This window comes from Platalea leucorodia (genome assembly GCF_965183815.1).
Source record: "Platalea leucorodia genome assembly, chromosome: 4".
Taxonomy (NCBI): domain Eukaryota; kingdom Metazoa; phylum Chordata; class Aves; order Pelecaniformes; family Threskiornithidae; genus Platalea; species Platalea leucorodia.
In genome coordinates this window covers 114,011,710-114,038,608 of record NC_138826.1, presented here as the reverse complement: position 1 = coordinate 114,038,608, position 26,899 = coordinate 114,011,710, and the positions used below count along the sequence as shown (strand labels likewise).

The 26,899-nt window shown below is 42.5% G+C and overlaps 2 protein-coding genes across 5 annotated transcripts; one reads left to right on the top strand and one right to left on the bottom strand.

The window, feature by feature from the left end:
- Positions 1 to 65: 65 nt before the first annotated feature.
- DNAJC2 (DnaJ heat shock protein family (Hsp40) member C2) lies at positions 66 to 17,281 on the bottom strand. Of its 3 annotated transcripts, none has more exons than XM_082309523.1 (17): positions 17,144 to 17,281; positions 16,224 to 16,414; positions 15,531 to 15,606; positions 13,261 to 13,359; positions 10,824 to 10,965; positions 10,107 to 10,187; positions 9,249 to 9,314; positions 7,357 to 7,448; positions 7,134 to 7,255; positions 6,068 to 6,217; positions 5,678 to 5,766; positions 5,522 to 5,591; positions 3,743 to 3,927; positions 2,362 to 2,462; positions 1,277 to 1,384; positions 709 to 863; positions 66 to 180 (listed from the first exon to the last, which is right to left on the bottom strand). In XM_082309523.1, exons 1-17 carry the CDS (start codon positions 17,199 to 17,201, stop codon positions 106 to 108), a joined length of 1,860 nt encoding a protein of 619 aa, XP_082165649.1. In that variant the 5' UTR covers positions 17,202 to 17,281; the 3' UTR covers positions 66 to 105. The 3 variants fall into 3 exon arrangements, with proteins under 3 accessions (XP_082165649.1, XP_082165650.1, XP_082165651.1); XM_082309524.1 differs by having other exon boundaries at positions 16,224 to 16,325; positions 17,144 to 17,223; XM_082309525.1 differs by lacking the exon at positions 17,144 to 17,281 and adding an exon at positions 16,689 to 16,707 and having other exon boundaries at positions 16,224 to 16,325.
- A 286-nt stretch (positions 17,282 to 17,567) lies between these two features.
- On the top strand, positions 17,568 to 26,769 carry PSMC2 (proteasome 26S subunit, ATPase 2). 2 transcript variants are annotated; one of them, XM_082310690.1, is made up of 13 exons: positions 17,710 to 17,748; positions 19,905 to 19,942; positions 20,641 to 20,791; positions 21,186 to 21,267; positions 22,276 to 22,375; positions 22,717 to 22,848; positions 23,477 to 23,549; positions 23,694 to 23,789; positions 24,049 to 24,213; positions 24,764 to 24,851; positions 25,436 to 25,638; positions 26,169 to 26,265; positions 26,363 to 26,769. In XM_082310690.1, exons 3-13 carry the CDS (start codon positions 20,756 to 20,758, stop codon positions 26,518 to 26,520), a joined length of 1,230 nt encoding a protein of 409 aa, XP_082166816.1. In that variant the 5' UTR covers positions 17,710 to 17,748; positions 19,905 to 19,942; positions 20,641 to 20,755; the 3' UTR covers positions 26,521 to 26,769. The 2 variants fall into 2 exon arrangements, with proteins under 2 accessions (XP_082166815.1, XP_082166816.1); XM_082310689.1 differs by lacking the exon at positions 20,641 to 20,791 and having other exon boundaries at positions 17,568 to 17,748; positions 26,363 to 26,767.
- Positions 26,770 to 26,899: the final 130 nt, after the last annotated feature.

Sequence of the window (26,899 nt, the reverse complement as noted above, 5' to 3'; positions counted from 1 at the left end):
AAACTCAAGAACCAGCCAGTCCTGCATATCTGTATAATTAAGGAAGGAATGAAAACATGTACAGTATTTGCATTTTTATTATAAAACAAAGATTGTCAGTAAGAGTCATTTCTTGACTTTAGTAGCATTCATCACTTGTTCTTGAGCAGCTTTCTTGGCCTTGACCATTTCAACGAGTTCCTGGAGAGTTGTGGGGGGAAAAAAAAGGGTATTCATCTAAGTGTGGAACTTGATAACGATGCTGTGGTTTCGAACGCTACATATATTCAGCCTGAAACACTGTAGCTCTCAACATAGTGAGGCATCTAGACAGGTTAATACCTTAAAACAGTTCCTCTTAGACACAAATAAATTAATGGAAGGTCAATGCTCATCTGCTTCCCCTGTTGCAGGAACTTTGCCTATAGGAGGCTAGGGATAGGACTTTACCATCTACAGGAGCTTGCTGTCAAATTGTAAGACAGATTTCACGAGACAGACTTCCCTTCCCAGCTGCCAGAACCACTACTTTCACTGAGGAAAACTCAGTCCTTAGTGCTCTTTTGGGGTTGAGTTACAAAACAAAAAAAAGTTTCTCCATAAGGCTCCATCTTGTGCTAGTTTGCTGTTGTCAGATACTGTCTCTGGTAAGGAGCGCAACAGTAAAAGCAAAGGATTGTAACAAGACCCGGGCTAATTACAATCCGAGAAGGAGGTGAGGCACCTTACCTTGTATCGCTTCATGCAGTCTTTTTTTGACCGGCCTGGAACAGCTGCTGCTATTTTCTCCCATCTTTCGGGAGTATTTACTGGATAAGTCTTCAATGCTTGTTCTAAAAGCTTTTGTTCTTCTGTAGTCCAAGGGGATGAATCCAATGGTGATCCTGTTTTTAAATGCAAAAATGACAGTAAGAAAAAAATATTTAATAAGGTGTCTATGAGATAAGAATATATTGTAGAATATTTATATATTTAATATATAATATTTAATAATATTTAATAATATTAAATATTTAATAAGGTGTCTATGAGATAAGAATATATTGTAGAATCTGTTATAGTTGATTTAAAATCCTTGCAGTTTTGTGATACTAGTCCGACCTAAGGGCTACCCAGTACTAAAAACCTGAAAGAAAAAAAAAAAAAAAAACAACCCTGAAACCCCAAACCTGGATCACTTTCTTACTTGCTACATAAATTTGCTTGTAAGCAAGTCTTAAGTAAGTTCTGAATTACTTTCTTACTAAAATGCACAGGGGAGACAATTCTGCAAGAAGGGCTCCCTTTCCACCTTTACCTTCAAATCGTTCCGAAGGGGCAGCACTGTCCATCTGAGGCACCACACCATGTTCTTTTTTAAATTTGTCAAATGCTTTCTTGTTTATATCATCTTTTTGATGAGGGTCTATGAGCAACAGACATTGAATAGAGTAATTATTGCAACAAAATTAAAACTGGATGTAATAATAAAAACATTTTGTAGCAGATTATTGCAAACTAATAATCACATAATCAAAAAACTAATTCCTACTTCCTTTAAAATAATGTTAGAAAGGTTGGTAGATTTTAAAAAAAAAAAAAAAAATCTTTCAGGGTCTAGTAAACTTTACTCAAAGTATCAGGTTCTCCAACCCCCACCCTGCTTTATACTGCTCAGATGAATACTTCCTCCATATAAGCTTAAGCCTGAACCTGCAACTTCGCTGAAATCAAACGGGATTATTCTCTCAAGGGCAGGCTGCGGCACAAAACTTACATATTACCTAGAGTACCAGTGTCTCAGAGGGGCAGTCAGGAACACTGGGAAAGCCTGGGTCCCCCTTGTGCAGGTATTGGAATGGAGAAACTCCTTAAACTTTGGGTTTTGGAGTGTTTTGGTTTTCCTTAAGAACTTACTCAAGAGCCTCCTCTCAGTATCCCAGCTCTCTAGGCTCCATTTACTATAAGAAGAGATGAGCCACATTAATTCAGGTGTCTGAGTCTGTTGCTGAATCCCATTCATCTTTTTAAAGTATCTCTATAGCTTCATCAGCATCATTTTTCTAGATGCCTTCCTTTGTAGAGAGCTTTTTCAGAGGCCAGTTTGTGTCTCTCTGAGTGCAGAGGAGCCTAGGCAATGCATGTGGCCTAGACATCTGTGCATCGAGTTAGATTAAAAGAATTCCTGAGATTCGCTCATGAGGTGGTAACGTACAGGATAGCTATTAGGTTGAAAATACTGAGTCACATAAATGCTCCTCTAAATCTTCCATCTGAACTACTTTTCCTTTGGGGATATACAGAGGATTTTCTCATAATAGAAACACAGTGTGGTTCAAAGAAAATCAAGCTGCGCGGAAGCATGCAGACCATCTTATTACAAAAATAAGGTAATATAGATACCAAGCTTTTGGAGGCTCTTTGCTTTATTGATGACATCTTTTGCGGTTCGTTTTATTCCAGTAGTAGAGTGCAAGTTCATGTAATTGGCAATAACTTCCCACCTAAAGCAAGAACAGAAAGGGTAAACCAGCATATTACATAATAGCTTACCTTCATACAAGCTACTTTCAAGCTCCCGTACACATTTATATCAACTCCTAAGTAAGTTTCATCACACTTAAACACATATAAACTGTCACGGTAACGATCCCGGAAAGCTTTCAGTCACTAAATGCAGAAGTTTCCCTTAAGAATTCAGTCAGCTTAGGGGAGCTTCTTGGCTTGATACAGAAGGATAGAATATAGGTGTGTAAGTGCAAACCTCTAATCCTCAAAACTCTGCTCAGCTGTTGCTTTCCTGAATTCCCTAAGCACCTCTGACATTAAATACTGCAGGCTGCACCGAAAGGGCTGAGAAGTTACTAACCCTGTTTCCACTGCCTCCCAAAAGAATACCTAACCATCAGGTACAGGGGCTTCAACAGGAGAGACCTGGCACAGCCCTAGCCCCAAGATCATTCCTAGTGCATTCTTAGAAAATGGAGGGGAATATTTGCACCTGATCAGACAGTAGGATCGTATCTAGGCCTGTGTTCTCAATGAGTACTCTTAGCTGCTGAGCTGCAGTGCAGAAACAGGTACTGGTATCGTCTCCATAAAGAGTATGACAGCTTGTTTTTTTAAAAGTAAGCATCCAAATCTTGTAATGGAGGCTTCAAATCTGTGAATCCTAAGTAGAAGAAGGCATTTCACTCCTGGGAAAGAACAGGATTTAAGGCATGCTCCTGTTCTTGATGCTTATTAGTAAGCTGATTGCCAGTGCTGCTTTCTGTGAAGCCCAGCCTTTCCCTTTTCCCCTGGCTGTTCCTGAAAGTGAGCTGGGGCACTGAACTCATATCTCTGGCTGTTTTCCTCCTACCGTGTAAGAGGAGATACCGGCCTCACGTTCATTGTGGAGCTACTGGAAGCAGCTTACACACTTGTATTCCTAGCCAGCTGCATCATGGTCACTGTTCCGGTTTTGTTCTCTGCTTTAATGACAGGAGCCTATCCTGTAGCAAGCCCTGTGCAAACATGCACCTCAGTACAATCTTGCTGATGGACTGAGGCCCAAGTCTGGGGGGAAACAAGACAGAGGGCCAGAGCTAACTCCAGTGACACGTAGAGCATGGTGCTAAAAGAAGACAAACCACAGGCTGCTCAATAGTCAAGGAAAAGGAGGAAGTTTAGGGAGTCCTTATACTGACATCATACTTAGGATGGTCTGAAAATAACCTGTATTACGCTTGTTATTTACTTAAAAATTGTTAGTTGGGCTTTTAACACCAAACCTGAGAAGTACCTTGAGTTAGTCCCTGCTGGGAAGAGGTTCACAGCTTTAATTAACAACTGTAAATCATCTTCCGGCCAATTTTTGCTTCCCCCTCCACCACCAGTAGTTGACTTTTCTGAACTCTTTGTTGCTTGGCGCATACGAGCTTCTGCCTCTTCTTTCTCTCGCCTTATTTGTTCATTTATTTCTTCTATCTGAAGGATTGTAAACAAGCATTATTTATTTATTTATTTATATACGTTTTACAGTGACACAAACCTCTCTCTCTGGAATTGCTTTGAGCCTTAAGTATTGCTTAGTTTCTGTTCCATACATTATACATAAGGAAATGGAGGAGCTTATCTGCTTCAGTGTTATTTCCCTCCATCCCGTGCGTAAATTTGGCCATCCCACCTCAGGAGCTACAGCAGGAATCCATCACAAGTTCACTAGGAAATTAAACGAACACTTCCAGGATTAAGGCACAACTTTTGCTAACTCCTGACTTACAGGGACAGATCCACAAAAGTATTAAGAACCTAAAGTGACTAGTGAGGGCAGTTAAACATCCACGTTGAATACACTGATTCCCAGATCTTCCAACCTAACTGCTACCTAAGCCTGGTTATGCCAGAAATTCTCAGTAACTATAGTTGTACTAAGTTAGCATTAACTGCAACAACCCAGATTTTAGTTACTAAGTGCTTACTCGGGGTTAGATGGCCACGTGTAGTTTGTTAGGAAGCAATTCAGCAGAACTTAAGTTATCCATCGCACATCTTTGTGAACTGTAATCACATCTTGAGACTGTGGTGTGACATATCTTTAACATATTTGCTTGTGAGTATGCCCAGTCCCGTCTTGGCAATATTAAAAATAGCTATGCACTTATGCCTGTTGGCAGGATGCTCAAAGTAGGTTTCTCGCTGTCTATCTCATAATAAAATCTTCCTGGCAAAAGGAAAGTTATTTGACAAATAATTTTTATTAATGCAAAAGTGGAACAGTTTTAACAGAGAGACAGAAAGGTGACTGTCCCGTGTCTGGAACGCTCTCCTGGAGACTGGGAGATTGGATTCAGTCCCCTGTAGAACAGGAGGGATTTGAGTCTTAAGTTGTCTGATGAGTAAACCTGACCCAGGGATGGGCACAGATCATCTTCCCCACCAGGAGAGAAAGTTCACAGCTGTGAATCCAAAGCAGATGAGAGAAAGTGCCTTATTCTTTCTGCAGGATGTGGGTTCAGCCTTATTAGTCCAAATGGCTTTTCCCTGCTGCCAAGTTTAGGGAGATCCTTGCTGAGTTTTGTAAATCTTGATCACAAGCATCTTGCTTTTCCCATACTTTGGTATCCAACCCACTGGCCCTTCCAGTGGCTACAGCCTGCAGCACTTAAGTCCTTTTGTGGATCTAGCCCCAGGTCACGGATCCTAGACTAGGATTTTTCTTGCGTAACAGAATAGGTTAAGACTGCCCTCCTTCCCCTCTAGGTAATTGCTACCCATTGCTGGGCAAAATTAAATTCCTCCACTGTTTCTGTATACTGTACAAATGGTAGGTTTTGTATCCTTTACTAACTAAAAGTGCATATTTTTTTTCTCAGCTGGCCCTGGTTATTTCACCAGCCATGAACTGCACTGTGTAAAATATAGCAGAGATCAGGTCTGCCTGGGGACTCTGAAACTCAGGTTTTCGTGTTTAACAGGCAGGATTCCAGAGCAGCTATGTTGTATCTTACTTCGATTCAGTCATGTAGATTTCACAAATCAAATTATTCTGTTATTTTGATTTGACACTCAGCATAATTACCTGTTTTACTACAGCCGCCTTTCCTCCTTCCCTTGTTGTGGATGTAAGTGCTTCATTCAAGCATTGCAGACTAAAAATAAATTATTAAGTTACAACGGATAGCTAATAGAAAGATGGGTATCAAAATGAGCAGAAATCAGCAGCAGGAAGACTTACCTTGCTAGCTCAAGACGATCACAAAGTTTTTCCACCTCCTCCATCATTTTAACACAATCTGCCTCATTATCAGAAAAGTAATTCCAGTTCTGGAAGCAGAAATACATGTTCTACAAAGTTCTTGAACTTTATTGTCCTGTTCCTTCAGACAAAGGCTTAACACACAGCATTCTTCAGCCACTGCTGTGTTTGGACCTATTTGGTCAGCTTTACTCACAACTCAAAACGGTATGATAAGTATGTGTTTTAGTATTTTGCTTTTTACTAAACCCACTTTCCGTACCCATCTCCAGCCATAAGAACAAGCAAGCATGTGATAGGGTCTGATCTAAGCCAACATAGTAATTTCACTGATCTAACCTGTATTTCACTGTAATAATATTTAAATACCTTGCATGTCGTTCTCAGTTTTTGCCTTTCTTTCTTGATTGCTTTTTTCTGTATCTCTTTTTCCTTCTTTGCTACTAATGCTTGTTGCCTAACTTCTTCTTCCTCCTTTTCTTTTGCTAACCGTGCTGCTTCTAATTCTGCTTGTCTTTGCTGCAATCAAAAGGAAAAAACAAACAAAAAACTCAAAGTCACACTGTAACAGGGTCAGTCAATATTGAAATGTGCTGTTTCTGGTGGGGTTTTGGTTAGTGGTTTGGTTTTTTTGGGTTTTTTTTGTTTGTGGTTTTTTTTGTTGTTGTGGGGTTTTTTTTGTTTTGTTTTGTTTTTGTTTTTTTTTTTTTTAAATACATCAATTCTTTAATGTTTGGTTTTCCAAGAATTCTGAGGGAGGTGATGAAACATAAACCAGTTGGCACTAATTCAAATACTCACTATGAGGACCCCTAGTTTATAAATCCTGACTTCCTCTACAGTGAATACATAAAACTGTAGGAAATTTCCTATGCCTGCCCCAAGAGTATAAGCTTGGAAAAATGCAGTGGTCCAACATTTCTCCTGCATCATTATTAACATAATATCTTGCAGTGCTCCAGTATTGTCCTTCAAGTCACTTTTTGGCACCTTACAGTTCCCTTTCATTCCTGGTGCTGTTTTCAGAGCCATCTTTTCCTAACTGTTAATATTAATCAAATACGTTACCTCAAAGTGTTTCATACCAATCAACCATTCACAGACCACACGCACAAGGCAAACAGCTGTATCCATTTTATGAAAAAGGAAAGTAGGCCACAGAACTTAACGACTGCCTCTAAACCAGAGGAAGTGTATGCAACAACGGAACACAGTTTTAAAAGTTTTTTTGTTTCAGATCTGTGCTCCTTGTTTTCATCTCATTCTTAAAAGGCTGTCAATCTTGCACTGCCTGTTGCACAGGGATCAAAGACAACACATCTTTAAACCCCAATATGATTCTAACAGTAGCTTTCAGACACATCTAGAAGCTGAAGCAGTGGATCAGCTGTGGATGAACCAGCGTTTTTCAACGCAAATGAAGTAGTTAACTTACTTTTTCTTTTGCCTCCTGTTCTTTTCGTTTTGCTTCTACCTTTGCTTTCTTCTCTGCTTCTTTCTTTGCCTTCTCTTCCTCCTTAAATTTCTTTATCCTGGGATCACAGCTGTATGCATTGTCTGGCAGAAGAAAGGATGCATCACGTACAAAAGAAAAACAGGAAATTTCCACTGTTAGTTAACAAATCTCTCTTTAAAAAAAGAGCAGTTTACATGCTCACCCACAAGTGTCCTAATTCTGTTCATTTCTTCTTTTTTTCTCAATGCTCTGGCAGCTCTGTTCTGCTTTTCAATCCACCTCCTTTCATCTCGACTACAAAGGGAAAGCATAGTTAGTTCCCTGCTAATACAGTGTCAGTCTGTTAGAAATTCAACAATAAACTTTTTTAAAAAGTTTCCCCACACAGATGCTTTTCTCTAAATACTTCAAAAATAGACTTCAAAAAATGAAGTTTCAGGGCCCATGCTCATGTTCAAAATGCTAAGCATTTACACAATTACATAAACCTTCAAAACGTCTGACAAAACAAGCTGCTTATCTGTCATTGCAGGGAATGAGATCATGGACTTTATTTTTAAAATGCAATCCACTTGTTGACCTAACATTAAACCCAAGCAAAACAACTGAAATGCTGGTATACAGTTTAATTAAAGGGCAGCAATATCATCAATGTCAATTATCTCCATTTTACAGAATATAGGCCATGTCAAGTAAACCCATCTGCACAGAAAGAACACTTTCTATGAAGTACTGTGACACTCCAGTAAAATCATGCCAGATTCACTCCAGTAAAATCATGCCAGATTCACTCCAGTAAAATACAGCTCAGGTTAAATAGATTAAAAATTGGCTGACTAAATAATCTGAAAATATTTGCCAGTGCTGTCAAGAAAGAGGCGAATTTTTAGTGGGGGTCTATATTCCCATCCACGCAACCAAATACAGAACAATGTACCTCAGAACAAAGAAAACAATCCCCAGAACAGAGTAGGAGACTACTATGAGTAGATTGAAAGTTTAAAACATGAGCAACATCACCTTTGCCAAGAAGGGATAACAAGAATCACAACTATGAACAGAAGCTGAAACGTAGCGCTCTGTGAAGTTCAGCACACTATGTACCAATTGTCTAAACATTTTTAAAAAAGGACACTAATGACAGGAACAAGCACAAAAAAAAAAAAAAAAAGAGCTATGCAAATAATTCAAGAGCCTTCCAATGAGAAGCCTAAAGATTAATCTGTACAATTTATCAAAAATACAAGCGATATGGAGTTGATTACAGTGCCTCGACAGAACCTTGACAGGAGAGAGAACATTGGATCCAGAGAGGCTCAAAAAATTTAATAGCAGGAAAAGGCATAAGAGAAGAGGAATGCATGCCTAGCTACAGCCTAAATATGGCACAGCTTTTAGCCACAAAGCAAGCTAACCACTGAATCTAACTGCAAAATTTATTTCTATTCAAACTTGGAAGAAGAGGTTCATACAATGCCAGTTATGGTTATATAAGGATGACAAAATGAAAGGTTGTGTCCTGTGAAATACGTGCTGGACTAAATGATTCGATGCTCTAACTTGAACATTCTGTGTTTATAACTGTAGGAAGGATAAAAATAGAATGTATTTTCCAATAGCAACATGGTCTGAGTAATTCAGCAACTATCACTACATCAACAACTACACGATTTTTATTAACGTCAAGCCATCAGAACTAATCTCTCTAAATTCTAGGAAGTCTCGCTTGTCTCAGCACAGTTTAATAAAGAGTTGGAGAGAGAAATGATACCTGTGTACTCATCCACTCTGTTCTGGCTCCAGGTTCAACCTGTGTTTGGGACTTGCTGGAACTGCAAGTCTGAACTTAAATGAACACGCATTTCCAAGCACCTCTGTGATGCAAGCAAGAACTATTTCACTTACACAAATAAGACAAAGAGAAGCCCACGGTCAGTCCAGTTCAAGTCCATGACTGACAACTAAGCTGGGAGAGTGGAATTCAGTCTTCGTTCAGCTACCTTTCTTCCTATGGCTTACAGTCTAATAGAAAGTTGGAAAATCTTGCTGTATCAATGTCTCAGTCTCCTGTCAAATTTCTTTTTACTTACATACCATTCTGCTTTTTCTTTTTCCTCTTCATCTAAATATGAAAACTCTCTCCAGGAATCAAAATTATACCTAGAGTAAATCAAAGTAAAAAAACCAAACCACAAATGAATGAAAAAAACAACCAACCAACCAGCAAAACTATTACAAATAATCTACCTTTTTTACTATTAATTTTTCTGTAGGGAGTTACACTGTTATTTACAGTTCGTACTACATACTTTACAATTATACTGCACCTACAATGATTCCACTGTGTTAAGTCAAAACACAAGGTGCTATTGAAAGTAATGATTTACATCTATCTGTACTGTAGGACAGAGTGTATTTTAGGATGGTATCAGTCTCACCAACTCTAAATGCCTACAGTGCAGTTGTCTAAGCTCCCATTATAGGCAGTGGAGATACAGTGCAGGCTGTAGAGTTCAGAGAGAAATTAATTTAATCTTTATATAAGCATCCGTATTTAGCAGATGAGTCAAGCCATAAACTCTACTGACTTTTTTGGACTAGACAGACCTCCCTTAACTAGGGGAGCTTAAACAGCTAGTAGATACCTCCACTGAAAACACGAGTTAGGCGAGATGAACCCCACTTCTAGTCTGTGGGTCAACTCGGTTCACAGCCATCGTGGGCAGAGAACTGTCAGAAGTGCCCGCTGTAACTGAATTTACAACGTGGATGTATTAGCTAGGAGAGAGCCAGCTCAGTTTGTGGAAGGCACCAAACAGCTGTGGGGTAATTTCGTGACATTACTAGGTCAGAACAGACCACAGCCAACAACCTATGTACAAAAGGGTCTGCAAGCCCTTTATATCGCAGGTCTTGAACACTGAATAGAAACAGAGGTATCAGCTAACTTACCAAAATGAATAGAATGCATCTACCTCTTCAAATGACGAGTTCATGTCCCCAAGTTTAGGAACATTTTTCTTATTTGACCACCTGAAAATAAATGGATATATTCAAGAAATGATATATATAATCTTACTTCATAAGGTGGCATGTGTTAAGTACAGAATCAAAATCCCAAATCAGAGGCTTCCTCCCACCAGCACAGAGGGGCACCAGGAAAGAGGAAGAAAACAGGAGAGTTCCTTCTAAACATCCTCCAGACTGGGCCTTTTTTGGGGAGCTCCCCCAGAAAAGCAAACTCCTCCTGCCCAAGTTTGGCGTGCCTAGAAGGAGACTTGATGGAGCACAAGCTATTGTTGTATTGTTGTAGATATTAAATTCTCCACACGCATTCTCCTGGTAGAGAAGCTTACAAAAAGCGGACAAAAGGTACTCTGTGAATAACTTGGCTCTGTACAAAAAGGACAGTAAATAATATGGAGCTGAGAACAGACTTTTTTTTTTTAAAATCTCATGGGTCAAATGGGTCAATGCCACCAGTGTGACAGTTCAAATTATTTTAAAACGAAATAATAGAGAACGCACTATTTTACTTCTATTACATTTCTAGCAAATTAATGCGTCTCCCAGCATCCCTTAAAATCACACCTGTTACAAACACAATGCCAGAAGAGCTGGCAAAGGCTGATTCTCCAGCAACAGCAAAGGCAGTCTGACATAGCTTACCTGGCATTTCTTTCAAAAACTGGTGAAAAAACTTCAAAGAAGTTTTCTTTTGCTTCACTTTTGGACGGTACAGAGTTATCAAAAGTAGGATCTATGCTGTTAAATGCTCGTCGTTTCACAGGATCAGATAATATTTCATAAGCTGAAAAAAAGTTACCAGACATAAAACATGAGACTAAAGTGAGTCGTCCCCACAAGGTGGAAATGTTACAGAAAAGGTTCTAAATGTTTAAAAAGATGCTCTCAGATCTGTGCTGGATCTATCATTCTGTACAGCTTGATATTTAATTATTTTAGTGACACCAAATAGCATTGCTGTCAATTCCTGTTAAACCAAGTAGGAGGAAAATGTTTATGAAAAACAACACATTTAACCATTACGATATAACAAAACGATAATAAACAAAGGTTATATTTAAAATAATTTTATAGCAGTAAATCCGGTTCAGGCACTGGGAGTTTGGGCATGACATCTTCAGGCTTTGATCCTACACCAGATCCTTGCAGATAAATTGACAAAAAACAGTCTACTAAGACAGGCATGGAGTAAAAACAGTCCCTGAGTTAATATGATGTCAGAACTGGCAAGAACAGGAGCTATTCATGAGGATTTTTGCAGCTCATGATGAAGTTGTACTGAGACTTGGAAAGAGTATAAAATACCACATAGCTACTAGCCAAAACATGCATGCGCTCCGTTTTCCTGTTCTTACAGTCCTGCAGTTGGGGAGCATCACGTTACTGAATCTTATAACTCGGAAATCACACACGCTGTAGCTGCGGTAAACACTTGTTTTCTCTCAAGGAAGCATGGAATTACTTTGTCTGTTCTACAATATCTACTATTTTTCAAAAAGAGTGAAAAGTCAAAGGAATCAAATTCATGTTGTGATCATTCATGGGCTTCTCCGAGTGCATTCCTGGACACTGCACCGTGAAGGTCAGATCTAGAAGGTGATAAGCTGCAGGAGACCTTGGTGCTCTGTGGTTCTGTAAACTGATCTCACTGTGCATGTTAACGGAGCGAGGAAGGAATGCAAGGGACCACCAACGAGCTGCTGTCTGCCAGTCTTCCCTTCCCCTCTGGGAAGGGACTTCCCTCTGCCAATACTCTAAATGACCCCAGTTATCCTCTACATTGCAAGCTAGGAGCTTCTGTAACCCTTGTACCATTTTCCTGATGCAAGAAATTCTGTGCACATCCATTGGTTCCTCTTCCACTTAATAGGTGTCCCTTCCATACAGATCCCCAATTCCACTCCCACGTACTCAGTTCCCCCAGCACTGTATCTCCCACTCATTCCTTCCTCAGCCCCAGGTCGGAATCCCAGCTGTGTACTCCTGCCTTTCCAAGTTTCTTCTCTCCATTCCATCACCACTTGCTCCTACTCCAGATTGCCCTTCCCTACCACTGCATTTCCCTCCTCCAAGGCGCTGCCTGGAAGCATTACTCCTCTTCCGTGCCACTTTGTGCTTTCCTTTCTCTTTATCCTTAAACTTAGATCGTAAGCAGTTAAGGGGAAACATATTTTGCTCCTTGCATATAGAACACAGAGCATATTCCTGAATTCAGTTGCAGGTTGTTCTTATTATAAATACCCGCCAGTTTCTGACAGGACTACAACTATGGAAAAAAAATTTCCTTTGGCAACTTTTTTTCCTTTTGACAACTCTAAGGGAGACTGAAAATATCATTAGCTTGCCTAACATATCATCTAACATTTTAACCAGTATTGTAAGAAGACACCCAGGAGAAAGTTTAGAACACACAAATTCCAAGATTTCCTCCCGCCCTGACCTTATTGAGTCAAAAAAAAATTGTTTAAAATAAACAAAAAAGCCAAACTCCAAAGCATTTCTGGAGGCATAAGTCATACACCTAGAACACTCCCTACGGTTCTGGAATCAGCCAGCAGTGGTGTTCTAGGTCACTACAGGCAAGAAAGGAAATGTTATTCAATCGACTTCACTCAGCCATCTGGGGGCAAACAAGAGCAGCTGAAGACACTGGTATCCTACATCAAATCAACAGATGCTCTGTTGGCAGAGTAAGTGCATTAGAATTCAGATTTTTCCAATTGCTGTTGGTGTTTTAGGGGAATTACCTTCTAGCACGCCAGTTTATCCCAGGTATGTGGCTACCTCTAGTGGTTCATCTTTGCATACGCTGCTGCAAATGTTCAGATTTTATCACTAAGCGGCACAGCAGACAAACTATCCGTTTGTCTATCAGTTGCGTTCCCATACTGCATCTACCCAGAGGGAAGTTGTATTAATGTAATCTGTATTTATTGAGGCAGTTTTCTAAAATGGGAAAGAGCTTCTCTGGCTTTTTAGTAACTGGCAATTCCTTAAAAGCCTACTAAAGCACTACAAATACATTTCAGATAATCAAGTAGATTGAGACAGTATTTAATAAAAGAGACCAATTGCTTACCTTTAGTTATGCATGTAAAGTAATCATTATCACCTTCGCCTATCTGTTCCCCTGCAGCTTTTCGCTTGTCTGGATGATGTTTCAAAACCATGGATTTATCTAGCAAACAGATGTGTTAGGTTTAGAAATGCTTCATCACCAACAATTTATTTCTCACAAACTACAAAGTAATACAATAATTCCAATCGACATTTCTCTGAATAGATACTTAAAAAAATAAAAAAAACCAAACCCCAAATAACATCGGGAAGAAAACAGATATGAGTTAACGAACTCTCTTTCATTTAACACTATTGTCAGAATTATTTCATCTTTGCTAGGACACAAGATAACTGCAACTCAGAAACTCTATTCCACCTACATCAGCTGAAGTAGTACTGATTTTCTAGGACTTATTCTAATATTATGCATAGCAAAGTGTACAGTTTAAGCATAATGCCGTTTCAGGACCTTAACTGTGCAAAACTGTACAATTCTCTGTGCAATCATACTGAAAAAATAAAGAAAAATAAATAATGTAATTTTAGTTGTTATTTCTAATGAAAAGCAAAGTAGTTCAGATAAAATAAAAATTGTGTTCTGTCCCTTTACTCAAGTTCTGAACACAATCCAAGATGAAATTCAGCAAGGAAACTACAGCCACGAGCCTGCGAAGACTGCTGCACTTACCCATGGGTAACATTAAGCACACACACGACTGTGGTCAAGCTCTCTCTTTACTTAGGCCTTAAATCCTAAGATTTAACTAACACATATGAAGTATCTACTAAAGTTGCTACCAAAGTTGTCCTAGTGTTTAAACAGTAAAATCAGATTTTAAACCGACTTCTTTGCCAAAAGGTCTAGCCATATTATCATACAACGTAAAATGGACCTTCCTGGCTCACTATAAAATACTAGAGAGAAGATATCATGCAAGTAGTTACAGCAACCTGCCTTCTGAGAACAAATCAGAATCCTTGTAAAAATAGGAAAAGCACAGTATACACTGGTGAGAAAGACTCACATCTCTACACCACCATGTAATAATTGAGTGCTGATAGGATCCTAAAGAGAGAGATGCCCCAGTTCTTGCTCGACAAGAGTAGTGAGACCACTAACCATCACCAGAGTAGGTGTTGCTCTGTGCTACATCAGCACATGCTCCACGGTGGCACTGCGAAGTAACACGTACCTGAGGCAACATAACTTCCTGGGCAAGTTGGTAATTTGCTAATTTCCACCCATTTACATTTGGGAGTAACTTAATCTTCATCTGTGGTTTCACTGGGGACAGTGATTCTACTCACAGCAGTACAGCTATACAGGCAACTGCTTGCAAGATCAAGTCACAAAACCATCAGCTTATTTCATAAAGGCCACTGAACAATCTTCAGCGTACTTTTAAATCTCCCTCCACTAAATACTTGCACCCTTCTTGCAAAGTCAACTCTTGGTCACATTGCTTTCTAGGAAAAAAAGCTGTGAAGCCCAACATATTGTTCCTTCATACGCAAGTACCATAAAATACCCCCAATCACCTGCATGCACTTCTCAATCACGTCATGATTTAAGACACAGGCCCATGACGTCATTAAACAGCACAGTGGCACTTCCAAGTTCTATTGTTTACTTACCCAAAATGTCAAGGAAACTCAACCTCACAAGACTACATTTTTAAGAGCCTGGTAATATCCCAGAGAGCCAGCCACAGGAACTGTACAGTTTTCACATGGTAAAATGACCAAAGAAGAGCAAAACTGACCTTCTCTTCAGTGGCCTAAGTAACTTCAGTGACCTGACAATTCAAGAGCTACTGCTCCATTCCCATGCAATGCTCAGTCTAATCAGAATGATAACAGCAGTGTACGTCTTAAACATTCACTGGCATTAACGTGGCAGCTAACCATCGTAAGGGGGCTTCAAGGTACCAACCTACTGAAACACGTAGGGCAGGGCTAGTTGTATTTCTCTGGCTTTCACTGAGCCTGGCTGCAGATTCAAAAATGCAGAAATGTACAGTTATAGTCTCAAGGTTGTTGATGAAAAACACAGGCAAGGAAGCTGAGATGTGAACTCGGTGTAATTTTTGAATTCCCTAGCTTTAAGCCTGTGGATTTTGGAGCTGTGAAGTGAATTTAGAAGGCCGGTAAGCAACACAAATCAAAGAGCGGGCATTTTTAGGCCTGTGAAATAGTAAAAAGCTTGTTGATGACATGTATGTATTTTCACATGGAAAACAGTTGTGTACATCTGAAAGAAAGGTACGCTTATGAAGGAAAGGTACTTACGAGCTGCTTTGATTTGTTTCTGAGTAGCCCTGTATCGTATATTTCCTAGCCCAAGAACTGCATAATGGTCTTGATTCTGAGGAAAAAAAAAAAAGAACCCTAATAAACACTGAAAAATGCAACCTGAAAAGCCACAACACAACACATGCAGAAAAACAGTTCTCCTCCCCATCTTTTAAAAGCAAGAGGCAGAATTCTTCCCTCTCTCAATAAATACTAGAAAAAGAACAATTGTCATAAAGGCTGTAATTATTGAATAACCAAACATCAATAAATCAAGCCACTGTTACAGAAATTCAAGTAGCTTACTCTAAATTGGATTAAAGCATCGAATCCTAGAAAGTTCAATTATTGGAAGACTGAATTGCGGTCAAGAGTGCTAACGCAATTCCAGAATAAGGGAGGCGGTAGCAGGGAGAAGAGACACATTTACTGCTTACAGGCAGTAAAATGAAAAACAGCAGTTCAAGACTAAGATCTTACCCTGATGTGCGCTTGAGCGTGCCCTCACCAACTGCTTACGCGTAGAAAATACAAACCCAGCTATAACGCTAAGGGACACAAACCAGTTCGGGTGGGGATGGGAGGGGGGGAGGAAGGGGACCTTTAGCAGCTGGGAATGGCAGATAACTTTGACAGCAGATTTCCAGCAAAAATAATTAACACTAATCTATAACGACATCAACTGAATACCTTCCAGTCCTTTGGATCAAGGGTTTTTAACATAGGAAATTCTTCAAGTTGCAATTCTTCATCCCCTGATTCTTCAGAAAGTTCCTTCTCATCTTCTAGCTCCTGGAAAGAGGCAGAAACATTTATGTTTCTCCTCTTAATAAATGCTTCAAACCATCTTCCCACAGGTTCCACTTGACAGAGTACTGATGCTATAAGCAAAAACATAAAAGCAACTTTACCTTCTGTGGTTTACTTTTTTTTTTTAATCAAACCCCATCAAAGCCCATAAAAGTACGGCATCACACGAGGCTACAGATTGCCAAATCTTCTAGTTTGCTCTACAAACACCAGGCTGCTTTACAGGCTGCGAGAACCAGAACACATGCCTACCGGGCGGTATCTTCCCAACGCTCCACCGCGTTCTCAATTTTTGAAAGGTGCTTTCCAGTTAAAGGAACGCACACGCCGGATTATATTTAATACCTTCCTTGCTTTGGTAACAGAAGAGATAACTGCGGCAGGAATGATAAATTTGGATCGATCTCCCCCGCGTTCCCGCTCCCCCGTACAGGCCACTCCCTCCGGCAGCGAAACCAGACTTGTTGCTCACACGCGGACCCGAGGTGAGCACCGCGGCAGAGGCAGCCCGGGAGCGGCGGCAGTGCAGTAAAATAAACGGGAAAGCTCCTCAGGACCAGACGATCCCTCAGCTCCAGCGCCTCAGCAGGCGCGGGAGGGCGGCCTTGTTCCCCCGGGTCGCGCACAGGGGCAGCCCCGGTCCTGTCAGCAGCGGCCGAGGGGAGCCCCGCACCCCGCCGGCCCGGGCGGCGGCGCCAGATACCGGACCCCCCCCGCCGCCCGTGGCTCGGCACCCGCCGCAGCCCCGCGGCCGGGCCGGGCCGCTCCCGCCCCCCGCCCGCGGGGCCGGTGGTACCTACCGGCCGACAGCGCCCCGGTGACGGCCGTCACCTGCCCCTCCCGCGCCCCCCGCAGCATGGCGGCGGGCGGCGGGCCGGAGCGAGCCTCGGGCCTGGGCGGCGGGCCCCGCTCGCCTCGCCTCGCCGGTTGCCGGGAGCCGGCGCATGGAGGCGCCCGGAGAGCGCTTCCGGGGCGGCGGCGGCGTGCGGCGGGATAAGCGGCCCGGCGGGGCCCGGCCCCCCCCGCCGGCCCCCCCGCCCCCCTGCCTGCTCCGCGCCGCCTCTCCGCAACGGGGCCGGCATCCGCGGCGAGGCGCAGCCGGGCCCGCGGTAGCCCGAGCCGGGGCCCGCGGCTCGGGGCGGCGCGGGTTTAACTGGCGGAACCCGCCGGCGGGGGCAGCGGTGGCGGGGGGGAAGGAGATGCCGGGGGCGCGGGGCGCGCGGCGCGTGCGGGCCGGTGCACCCTCCTTTGGTGTCCCCCCGGCCCGGCCGGAAGCCCCGGCGGTGCTGCGTAACGCATCCGGGGCAGGGCGGGCCGCGGGACGGGGCCGCCGGGATGCCGGACTACCTGGGCGCCGACCAGAGGAAGACCAAGGAGGAGGAGAAGGAGGACAAACCCATCCGCGGTGAGGGGCGACGCGGGCGGGGGCCCGGCCCTGCCTCCTCCCCGGGGCCCGCGGCCCGGTAGCACGGCAACGGGCGGCGGAACCGGCAGCGCCGCCCCCCCCCCCCCCCCCCCGCCTCCCCGCCCCGGGTTGGGGCCTCCGGGTTGATGGCGGGGAGCCGCCCCGAGCAAGGCCGAGGCGGCGGTCGGGCGCGGGGCAGCGGGGCGCGGGCGGCGCTGCCGGCCGCCATTTCGGTGCCGGGAGCGGCGGGGCTGGGGGAGCGCGGCCGGAGGGGAAAAAAGACTTAAAAATCCCTTTAACGGGCGTTTTGGCGCCGCGATCGCCGCCCCCCGAGCGGCCCCCGGGGCCGGGGCGGGGCCGGTGCCGCCTCTGCGGCCCTGGCGGGGGGCGGTCGGTGGGGTGGGGGTGTTAAACGTCCGTCCGCTGCTAGAAGATTGCGGGGGGAGCCGAGGAGCATCGGGCCCGCGAAGTGCGGGCGGCGCGGCGAGGGGTCGGTGGGGTGGGTGGCAAATACCGGGGGGGCGGCGGCCATCGCCCCCCGTCGCTGCGGGGCAGCCGCCGGGCCTGGGGAGCGGGGGGATCCCCGCGGCGCAGGCCGGCCTCCCCGGCGCCGGGGCTCCTAAAAAGCCTAATCTGCTCTTTGTAAAATGGAAGGCCTTTTGCGGTTTAATGGTTAGTTAAAAGATCAGCCTAATAAAACGTGATAATTTCTTTTTCTTCGCTGGCGGAGTCCTGCAGAGTGGCTGTCAAACCCCCTGTGCTGCCACTGTCATAAGTAATGGTGTGGAGGCAGGAGAGGGTGAGGTGGCCAACTGGGTGAAAATTGCCAGTTGCTCCTCGTGTCTGAATTGCGTTTGCCTTTTTATTTCATGCTAGTAAATATTAAATAACGCATCCAGAGACAAAATCAATGCTATGTGTAATCAGGGATGGACTTTGAACTGTTCCCACTCAAGAAAGGTTTTTTTAGCTATAACAACATAGTGTTTAGTAGATACCAAAAAATCAATGGGGTAGTACAAATAATCAGGAAAGAAATAAGGATCAACACAAAAAAAAATCCTCTCAAAATACTGTATAATACACGCTGCACCCAGATCTTCAATACTGTGTGGTTCGGGTTCCCTCTATCATAAAAAGAAACAGTGAAATTAGAAAAGAGGAAGACAGAGGGCAAGGGATGCTTAAGGTGAAGGCTATCATTCGTTCAGGGAAAGAGATAGCTTGGGAGGGAAGGGATAGAGAATGTTAAAGGTCTGTTAAATGACAAGTGATGTGGAAGTAAATAGAGGACGACAGTAATAGAGACTTACATTTTTCTTAGTTCTGAGGCCCAAGTACAATTTTTAGATTCCAAGTTTAAGTCAAGTAAAAGGAATCACAATGCTGATTTAAATCGGGGGATTCCTTCCTGCATATTCTGCTGCAAGCTGTTGAAACTTTACAGGGATTCAAAAAACTGAGAGAAATATTCACGTAAGGCAAATGTTTTAAGGGCTGTTAATAACAGTGTGTGACCCGGGAGGGGGAGCCATGTTCGTATTTGCCATGTTCGCAGACCTTCTGTCGGAGAAGGGATATTGGACCAGACCGGTTATCTCATCTAGTATGACCATTCCCATGTTTTCTGTTTTACAATATTAAAACTTAACAGTATTAGTTACTGATTCCAGGCTGCTTTAGTAGTTTATGGTAGTTTTTTGTTAGTGAGACCAGCTTAGATTTGGTTGCTGTTCTCTGCTGACACTGGGCATGTTGGAAAAGAGACATCACTGGTGGAAAGTGGTGACAGTTTTTCACTGATGTTTTCTTAAACATTAAGAAACAAAAAGTTGAAAAGATGAAGTTTTGATACCTTCAGTTCCTTCTCTGTACAGCCATAGGTTGGTAAGCTACTCTGAGCGAGGCAAAGTTCAAGTAGCTTGCTTGCTGTGAGCTCTGGGTGGTACAGATTTTTGGACTGAAGAGAGTAGCTGGAGACCCTGTTTTGTTTTTCTTGAATGTCTGATACTTTTTTGTTCTGCTTTGGTTTAGTGAAAAAGTAGAAACTCAAAAGAATCCCTTTAAAATATATGTTTTCATCTTTTAGAAGCAGAATCGATACTGCTGGTTTTGTTTTTAAAACAGGAAGCTAAGTCTTTCTTGTCTTGTTTCAGCTCTGGATGAAGGAGATATTGCCTTGCTGAAAACATACGTAAGTAGCGTACATATTCATGAGTGTTAAAGAAAAAAAGCATTAGTCCCCAATAGAAAAAAAGAAGTCCCCTTCAAAAAATGGAAGAGTGGAGGGATGTGAATAGTTAGTAAATCTGCTTCTCCTCTTGCTTCTCTCTCCTGCCAAAATCTTTTCTCCCTTTCCACCTTCCAACGAGAAAGCCCCAAACCCAACCCACAACCCTAAAAATAATCCAGTAGGTTCATTAGCTTGAAAGGAATGACGTTTTTTCTTTTCCTTTATTTTGTTTTGTATCTATCTCGTAGCTGATTGTCATAGGGGTCTAACAGCTAGGGCTTTACTAGGGCTTTTTCACTAACCAATTTTCTTGCTTTATAAAGAACAATAACTTTAAGACCCCTTCTCCCATCAAATTTACTTGCTTTTAGCCATCATGTTAAATTACTATTAGTGAGGGATACACGGACCTTGTCAAAAAGAATGTCATCTTGGGAGGTGTTTTCCACGGACAATAAGGCTTAAAATGCAAATCTCCCCTCTCCACCAGAGAGCAGAGTGGGTCTGTGAAAGAACTCTTGAAGAATGAAACTTGCAGCTTAGCGTGTGTCTGGATTTGGATATGTTTGCCAGAAGTCTGAATTTTGTTAACACTAGGACTCCTTCACGAAGCTCTGAAATGTGGCTTGTGCCCACAGCAGCTTCTTTTCTGTTGCCAGGTTGATACAAAGGAGATCTTGTAAAGGAAATCCAGATCCAGATCTGCCTGCATTAGGCAGGGCAAGATAGTAAAGCATTTTATCACAAGCAAGAATCTAGCTTCTGATTTGCCCCATGGTCTTTCTGCTGTCTTCTGTGCATGACAGAAAGGTTGGGTAAGGTGGTTAAAGCACTTGTACAGATGATTTTCAGATAATGTATACAGAATTCTGTCTATATACAATTTTTACTAAGTCTTTTTTAAACTTTAGAAAAAAATAGTTTAAAAAATAAGGCTGAACAAGTTTAAGAGAAAAACAAATCCTTGAAGTTTACAAATGTGAAAAATTTCCACTTGCGCAATTGGTTGATTGTGTATAGCTGCACTCTGTTTTTGTGAACAGAAATATTGTTACTGGAACTTAATACTGTCTTTTTTGGCTGTGATCAATAGTTGGCTGCTATACCAAGAGCTCAGCAATCTTGACGCTCAGCAGCTATTGGCATTTTTTCCTAAACAGAAAATAATTTGAGTTACGAAATCTACATGATATTTCTTTTCCAGGGCCAGAGCACATACTCAAGGCAGATCAAGCAAGTAGAAGATGATATTCAACAACTACTTAAGAAAATCAATGAGCTCACTGGTATCTTTCTTTCTTAAGATAACTTTTGATAGAAGAGCATGTATACCAAAACGAGTGTTTTAAGAAGCTGATTTTAAACATCTTCTGCATTGGTTTATTATTGTTATTTTTCTCAAAAGAATACATTTCTTTATTTGGTAACGTGAGATTTTTGCTTTGTGGGTGATGGCCCTTTTGATTGAGCAGGGCTAATCTGTACATATGACTGTGTAATTTTGTAGCTTAACACATTTTTATTCAAAACTGTAATTTTTGTGTGTTACGGTGGCATGAAATGAATGCCCCTTGCTGCCACTAGATAATTCGTTGAGACTGCAAAAACCCAACGTATTATCATTAAGTAGTTGTACCAGTCCTTGTATAATGAAGAAATGCATATCGGAGCAATTAGCATTTAAAATCAGCTGGCCACTTATGGCAGTTACAATAAAAATTAATTTGTTCCCTGATTTTTCTTTCATTGTTTCACTGATATATGTTTGTTGCCCTGTTGCTAATCCTCTAGTGGCCCTCAGTTGTGCCAGGAAGACCGCAATTTCTCTTTTCCAGTAAAATCCTTGATTCTTTCAAATACATCATGGAGATGGTGCTTTTTATATCCATGTTTTGGGAGATTTATAACGTTTTTCATCTGTGTGAATCCCTTAGCTTCTGATATCTTGCACCAAAGCTTTCCCTGGGTGAAAGCACTTGCAGAGTGTCACTCCTTTTCTGAAACTTCTGGAAATATGCTTCTCTCTGACATTTCTATCCTGCTTTGTTGTAATCATCCACACATTGTATTAGAGGATGACTAGACTGGTATTTGCATGTTTAGCTGGCACAGGCACACAGGCCTCCTTTCTTTAGGAAACTGTTTTTTAGGAAGTCCATCAAAGGCGTGTGTGCGTGTGCTTTAGAGAGCTCAGAAAGCTTCCTGCAGGCTTGTGTGTAAGGTTCTCGGTGTGGGAATGATTGCTGAGGTACCAGTTAGCTGCTTCCTCCTCAGCTTGTCTGTGTCCTACACAGGAATCAAGGAATCCGACACCGGCCTGGCTCCTCCTGCCCTTTGGGATCTGGCTGCAGATAAGCAAACTCTCCAAAGCGAGCAACCATTACAAGTTGCAAGGTGGGCGCACTCTTCCGCTTTGGAGTGGAGCTGCATACTGTAAAAATGTGACTTATAGCTCACGTGCAGACTTTTTTAAAAAATAAGGTTCACGTGTTGTGCTTATTGAAAGTGCCTTTTACCATTGTGTCAAAAAGGAACTGTTATGCTTGATGACGTATTGTGTACTTCATACTTATAGTTATTCCTGTAATTATTGTAGGATGCTATAGTAATAGAATCACAAGCACAGTAGCTATTTCAGCGTATTTGGAAAATATGACTCTCATCTTGGTGCTTATACAAATAGCAAGCCAGGTAGTTTGTCTGCCTGGTGGTGTTAATTGTATCTTGTGTGTTAGGTGTACAAAGATAATCAATGCAGACTCCGAGGATCCCAAGTACATTATCAATGTCAAGCAGTTTGCCAAGTTCGTGGTGGATCTCAGTGACCAGGTGGCACCTACTGACATAGAAGAAGGCATGAGAGTTGGGTAAGCACAATCTTTATGTTCGTGTGAGTTTTCCTGGAGACTGAAGCTTTCTCGTCTGATCCATTAGTTTGACAGCTCAACAACTATCATTTCGTAATTTTGCCATAGCTGAAATTATAACACTAATGTCTTTCTGTTGGAAGACAGTAACTCACCTGCATGCTGTGCTGGAATCTTTTGATTTTGATGTCATTCTGATGAGAACCGTGCGTCATGGACTGAAACCTTTCAGTTCGGGTCCCAGCAGTCCCAGCTTTCAGGGAGCCTGCGTGGCCTGCTTCCTCTTGGGCAGCCTGCACAGTTACACACACAGTGGCTGCAGGAAGTGTTTGCCAAGGAGGTGAAGCCAGTTACTTCTAGAATCAATATTTTGCCAGTTTGCTCTGTGGGATATTTTGAAGTTTAGTTTTCAAAATACCTTGGAATTAGTATTTTTGGAAACCTTAAACTTGTCTGCAGAAGGAGTTCCAATTTCTAGCCCATCTGACTGTTAGCTTTCAGGGCTGGGCTGTCTCGGTGCCAGAGAAAAGAACAGTTTAAGAATTCAGCTTCTAATTTACAGAGTTGTTTCTACATGACAGTTTAATTAACCAGTGTTAAAATAACAGTCTGTATTCTTTCTCACCAGGGTGGACAGAAACAAGTATCAAATCCATATCCCCTTGCCTCCAAAGATTGATCCCACAGTCACCATGATGCAAGTGAGAACTGCCTTTACATATTATGACATTGCTTTGTTTTGTAATTCTGATTACTTCAGCTGGATTTTCTTCTAGGCTCTTGAAAGCCTGGAGAGATGTGCAGCATCAGGCTGTTAACTGCTCACTCACCTTCTTGTTGTACAGGTAGAAGAAAAACCAGACGTCACTTACAGTGATGTTGGTGGGTGTAAAGAGCAGATTGAAAAGCTGAGAGAGGTGGTTGAAACCCCTCTGCTTCATGTAAGTAACCTCCAGATGGAAAATTTTATTATTTTGAAAGCATTCTGGTCACCTGTTAGCATTTGAAAAAGCATGAAAAGAATAATGTAGCTGAATGTAAACACCCGGGTGAAAGGAGGCCTAGTTTTAACAAGTGAAATCCAGCCTAGCCTGGTTTATATTGCTCTTCATTGACGATTTTCTTAATTTGCATATACCCTTTGGTGCACATGATCTTTAATTTGCACATAACCTTGCCTTCTGTTTCCCACCATTACAGCCTGAAAGATTTGTTAACCTTGGAATTGAGCCTCCCAAAGGAGTACTTTTGTTTGGGCCACCTGGTACAGGCAAAACACTTTGTGCCCGTGCTGTTGCTAACAGGACTGATGCCTGCTTCATCAGAGTAATTGGATCCGAACTGGTGCAGAAGTACGTGGGAGAGGTAAGAGCAAATACCTGACGGAGGGTGGAGTGATTTGCAGATGTGCAGTCATGGGGACCAGGCACCGTCGTGGATATGGTGGGTGAAGGTACTCGCCTGCTGGGGATACAGGGAGAGGGGAGGCGCTGTCAGACAAATCTCTGCAGATCAGGCAGTCGGTTTTGAGACCTGGACTGTGCTGTCGTCGATGAAATGGATTTTGCAGTGCAGAGTTTAAGCTGTGGTTTGGGAGGATTCTGGATTCTGGGAGTAGGATTCTGTTCCCAACTCTGCCACTTGCTTTCCACTTGGCCCTGACTAATTGGCTTCATCTGTACTTCTGACTTTTAAGAGCAGTAATCTGTCTCTCCTTGATAAATCGCTTTAAGTTCTATGAATGTTCTGTTATATATATATATATGTGTGTGTGTGTACAAATAAGAGAGCTTTATCATTGGAAACTTAGAAGTGTTTGGAAGCATGAAAAGCTTAGTTGTGATAGTTTTTCTTTAACGTGTCTTGAATCTTTAACAAAATCCTGATTTTTTTTTTTTTTTTTTTTTTTTACCAGGGAGCTCGAATGGTTCGTGAACTCTTTGAAATGGCCAGAACTAAAAAAGCTTGTCTTATATTCTTTGATGAAATTGATGCCATTGGAGGTATGTTTGCAGTATGTATAGCTCTAATCTCATAAGAGAACTTTCAGGTTTTCTTTTCATGTTGTAATTCTTTATCTGGATTGCTGCATTTCAAGTAATGTGCTTGTAAATACCTATTTAGCAAAACAACTACCAGCACGCCCCATGTCCAGGAAGCTATCAAGAAGTGTTTTATATAATTTGAACATATTTAGCCCAGATGAGAAGTCATTTTTGCACATTTAGAACATCCAGATTATTTAAACTTTAGTGAAGAATCTCTGTATTGTGTTTGCAAAAAGTACTGTTAATGAAAACCCCCTTTGGCTTCTGGACTACATACTAAATCTTTATTACTGCCTGAAAAGGAAATGATTTTTTTTTCCCCAAAGGAATTACTTGGGTCCTTTGAAAGCAGAGCAATGTTTACACAGACAAGGCGGGGCGGTAGGGATTTTGGTTGAGGGGAGGCAAACCAACCAACCAAACTACGTTTCTGAAGTTCAGCAGCTTGGCCAGTTGCTAGGCGGGGGACTGCGACACCTCCTCCCCGCGCCGCAGGTCCCCCTCTCGCTTTGTGAAACACGGGTGTCTGCTCTCGCCAGGGGCTCGGTTTGATGATGGGGCTGGGGGCGACAATGAAGTGCAGCGTACTATGCTGGAGCTGATCAACCAGTTGGATGGGTTTGACCCACGAGGCAACATCAAAGTGCTGATGGCTACCAACAGACCCGATACTCTGGATCCAGCCCTGATGAGGCCCGGCAGGTTGGATAGGAAGATCGAGTTTAGCTTGCCTGATCTTGAGGTGAGAATGCTTTCTTTCTGATATCGGCATGTTTCTTCAGTTAGGGCATTATTGTCTGGAAGCAGTTTACAAGAATTAACAAAAGCAGCACTCTTCACTTACGTGAAACTACACGGGAATTTGGGGGATTAAAGATGTGCCAAAAAGGTTTTCCCACACTGCACAGATCCCATCCCTGGCCGAGAAGCCATGGTAGACAGCGATATTCACTGTATAGTCCTGACTCAACAGATAAAGAATCCTTTAACCAGATCCGTGATGTAGTTCTAAAGTTGGAATGTATTTTTGTTTGGCTCTTTGAGAGAGATTTCTTGAGATACTTCTACCATTAAAGCTCTTTTTAAAGTTATTTTCTTAATTTAGTGTCATGGACACTTACACATGCTAGTCCAGACGTAGGAAACTGTAGTCGGGCAGCGAATAAAAGATTTGTTTTCCATCTGCCCTTGCTCTGGATGCGGACAGCTGCACGCCGAGAGTCGTCGCCTCTTTCATAGCATGAGCACTTCTCTCCTCCGCTCTTTTTTCAGGGGCGAACTCACATATTCAAGATACATGCTCGTTCGATGAGTGTTGAAAGGGACATAAGATTTGAGCTGTTGGCGCGACTGTGTCCTAATAGCACAGGTGAGCTGATTTTTTTTTTTATTTTTTAAACAATTTTGCGTATGCGTCACCTCCACTGGTGGTCAGTGTTGAATTTGTTTATCCCTTTCTTTCAAAGGCGCTGAGATTCGCAGTGTCTGCACGGAGGCAGGCATGTTTGCTATCCGAGCACGTCGAAAAATCGCAACAGAGAAAGACTTCTTAGAAGCAGTGAACAAAGTCATTAAATCGTATGCGAAATTCAGCGCCACCCCCCGCTACATGACCTACAACTAATGTCTTGCAATTTTCTTCCTGTTCCCGTTGTTAAACTTTCTATGATGAAACAAAAAGCCAAGTGGAGTAATTTCATGTCTTGTGCTTGGAAGCTAGAAATAAACGGAGTATTCCAAACAGTAGGTGTGAGTGCACGATGGGGGTGGTCTGCATTAGTGAAGTATTGCTGCTGTAGAAGAAAAATCTGAGTGAGATTCTAATACCAGAGCCTAAAGCAGTGAGAGATTTTTAAACTGGATACCTGGGCAATGTTAGAAAGCCAAGGTGTAGATCCCCAGTCGCCGCTTACACCCCAAAACACCCTCTCGGCCGTGGAGGTGCCGAAAGATCCCCGAGTGCCTGCAGCATTCCCAGGCATCATCATAACTTGTGTTTTTTC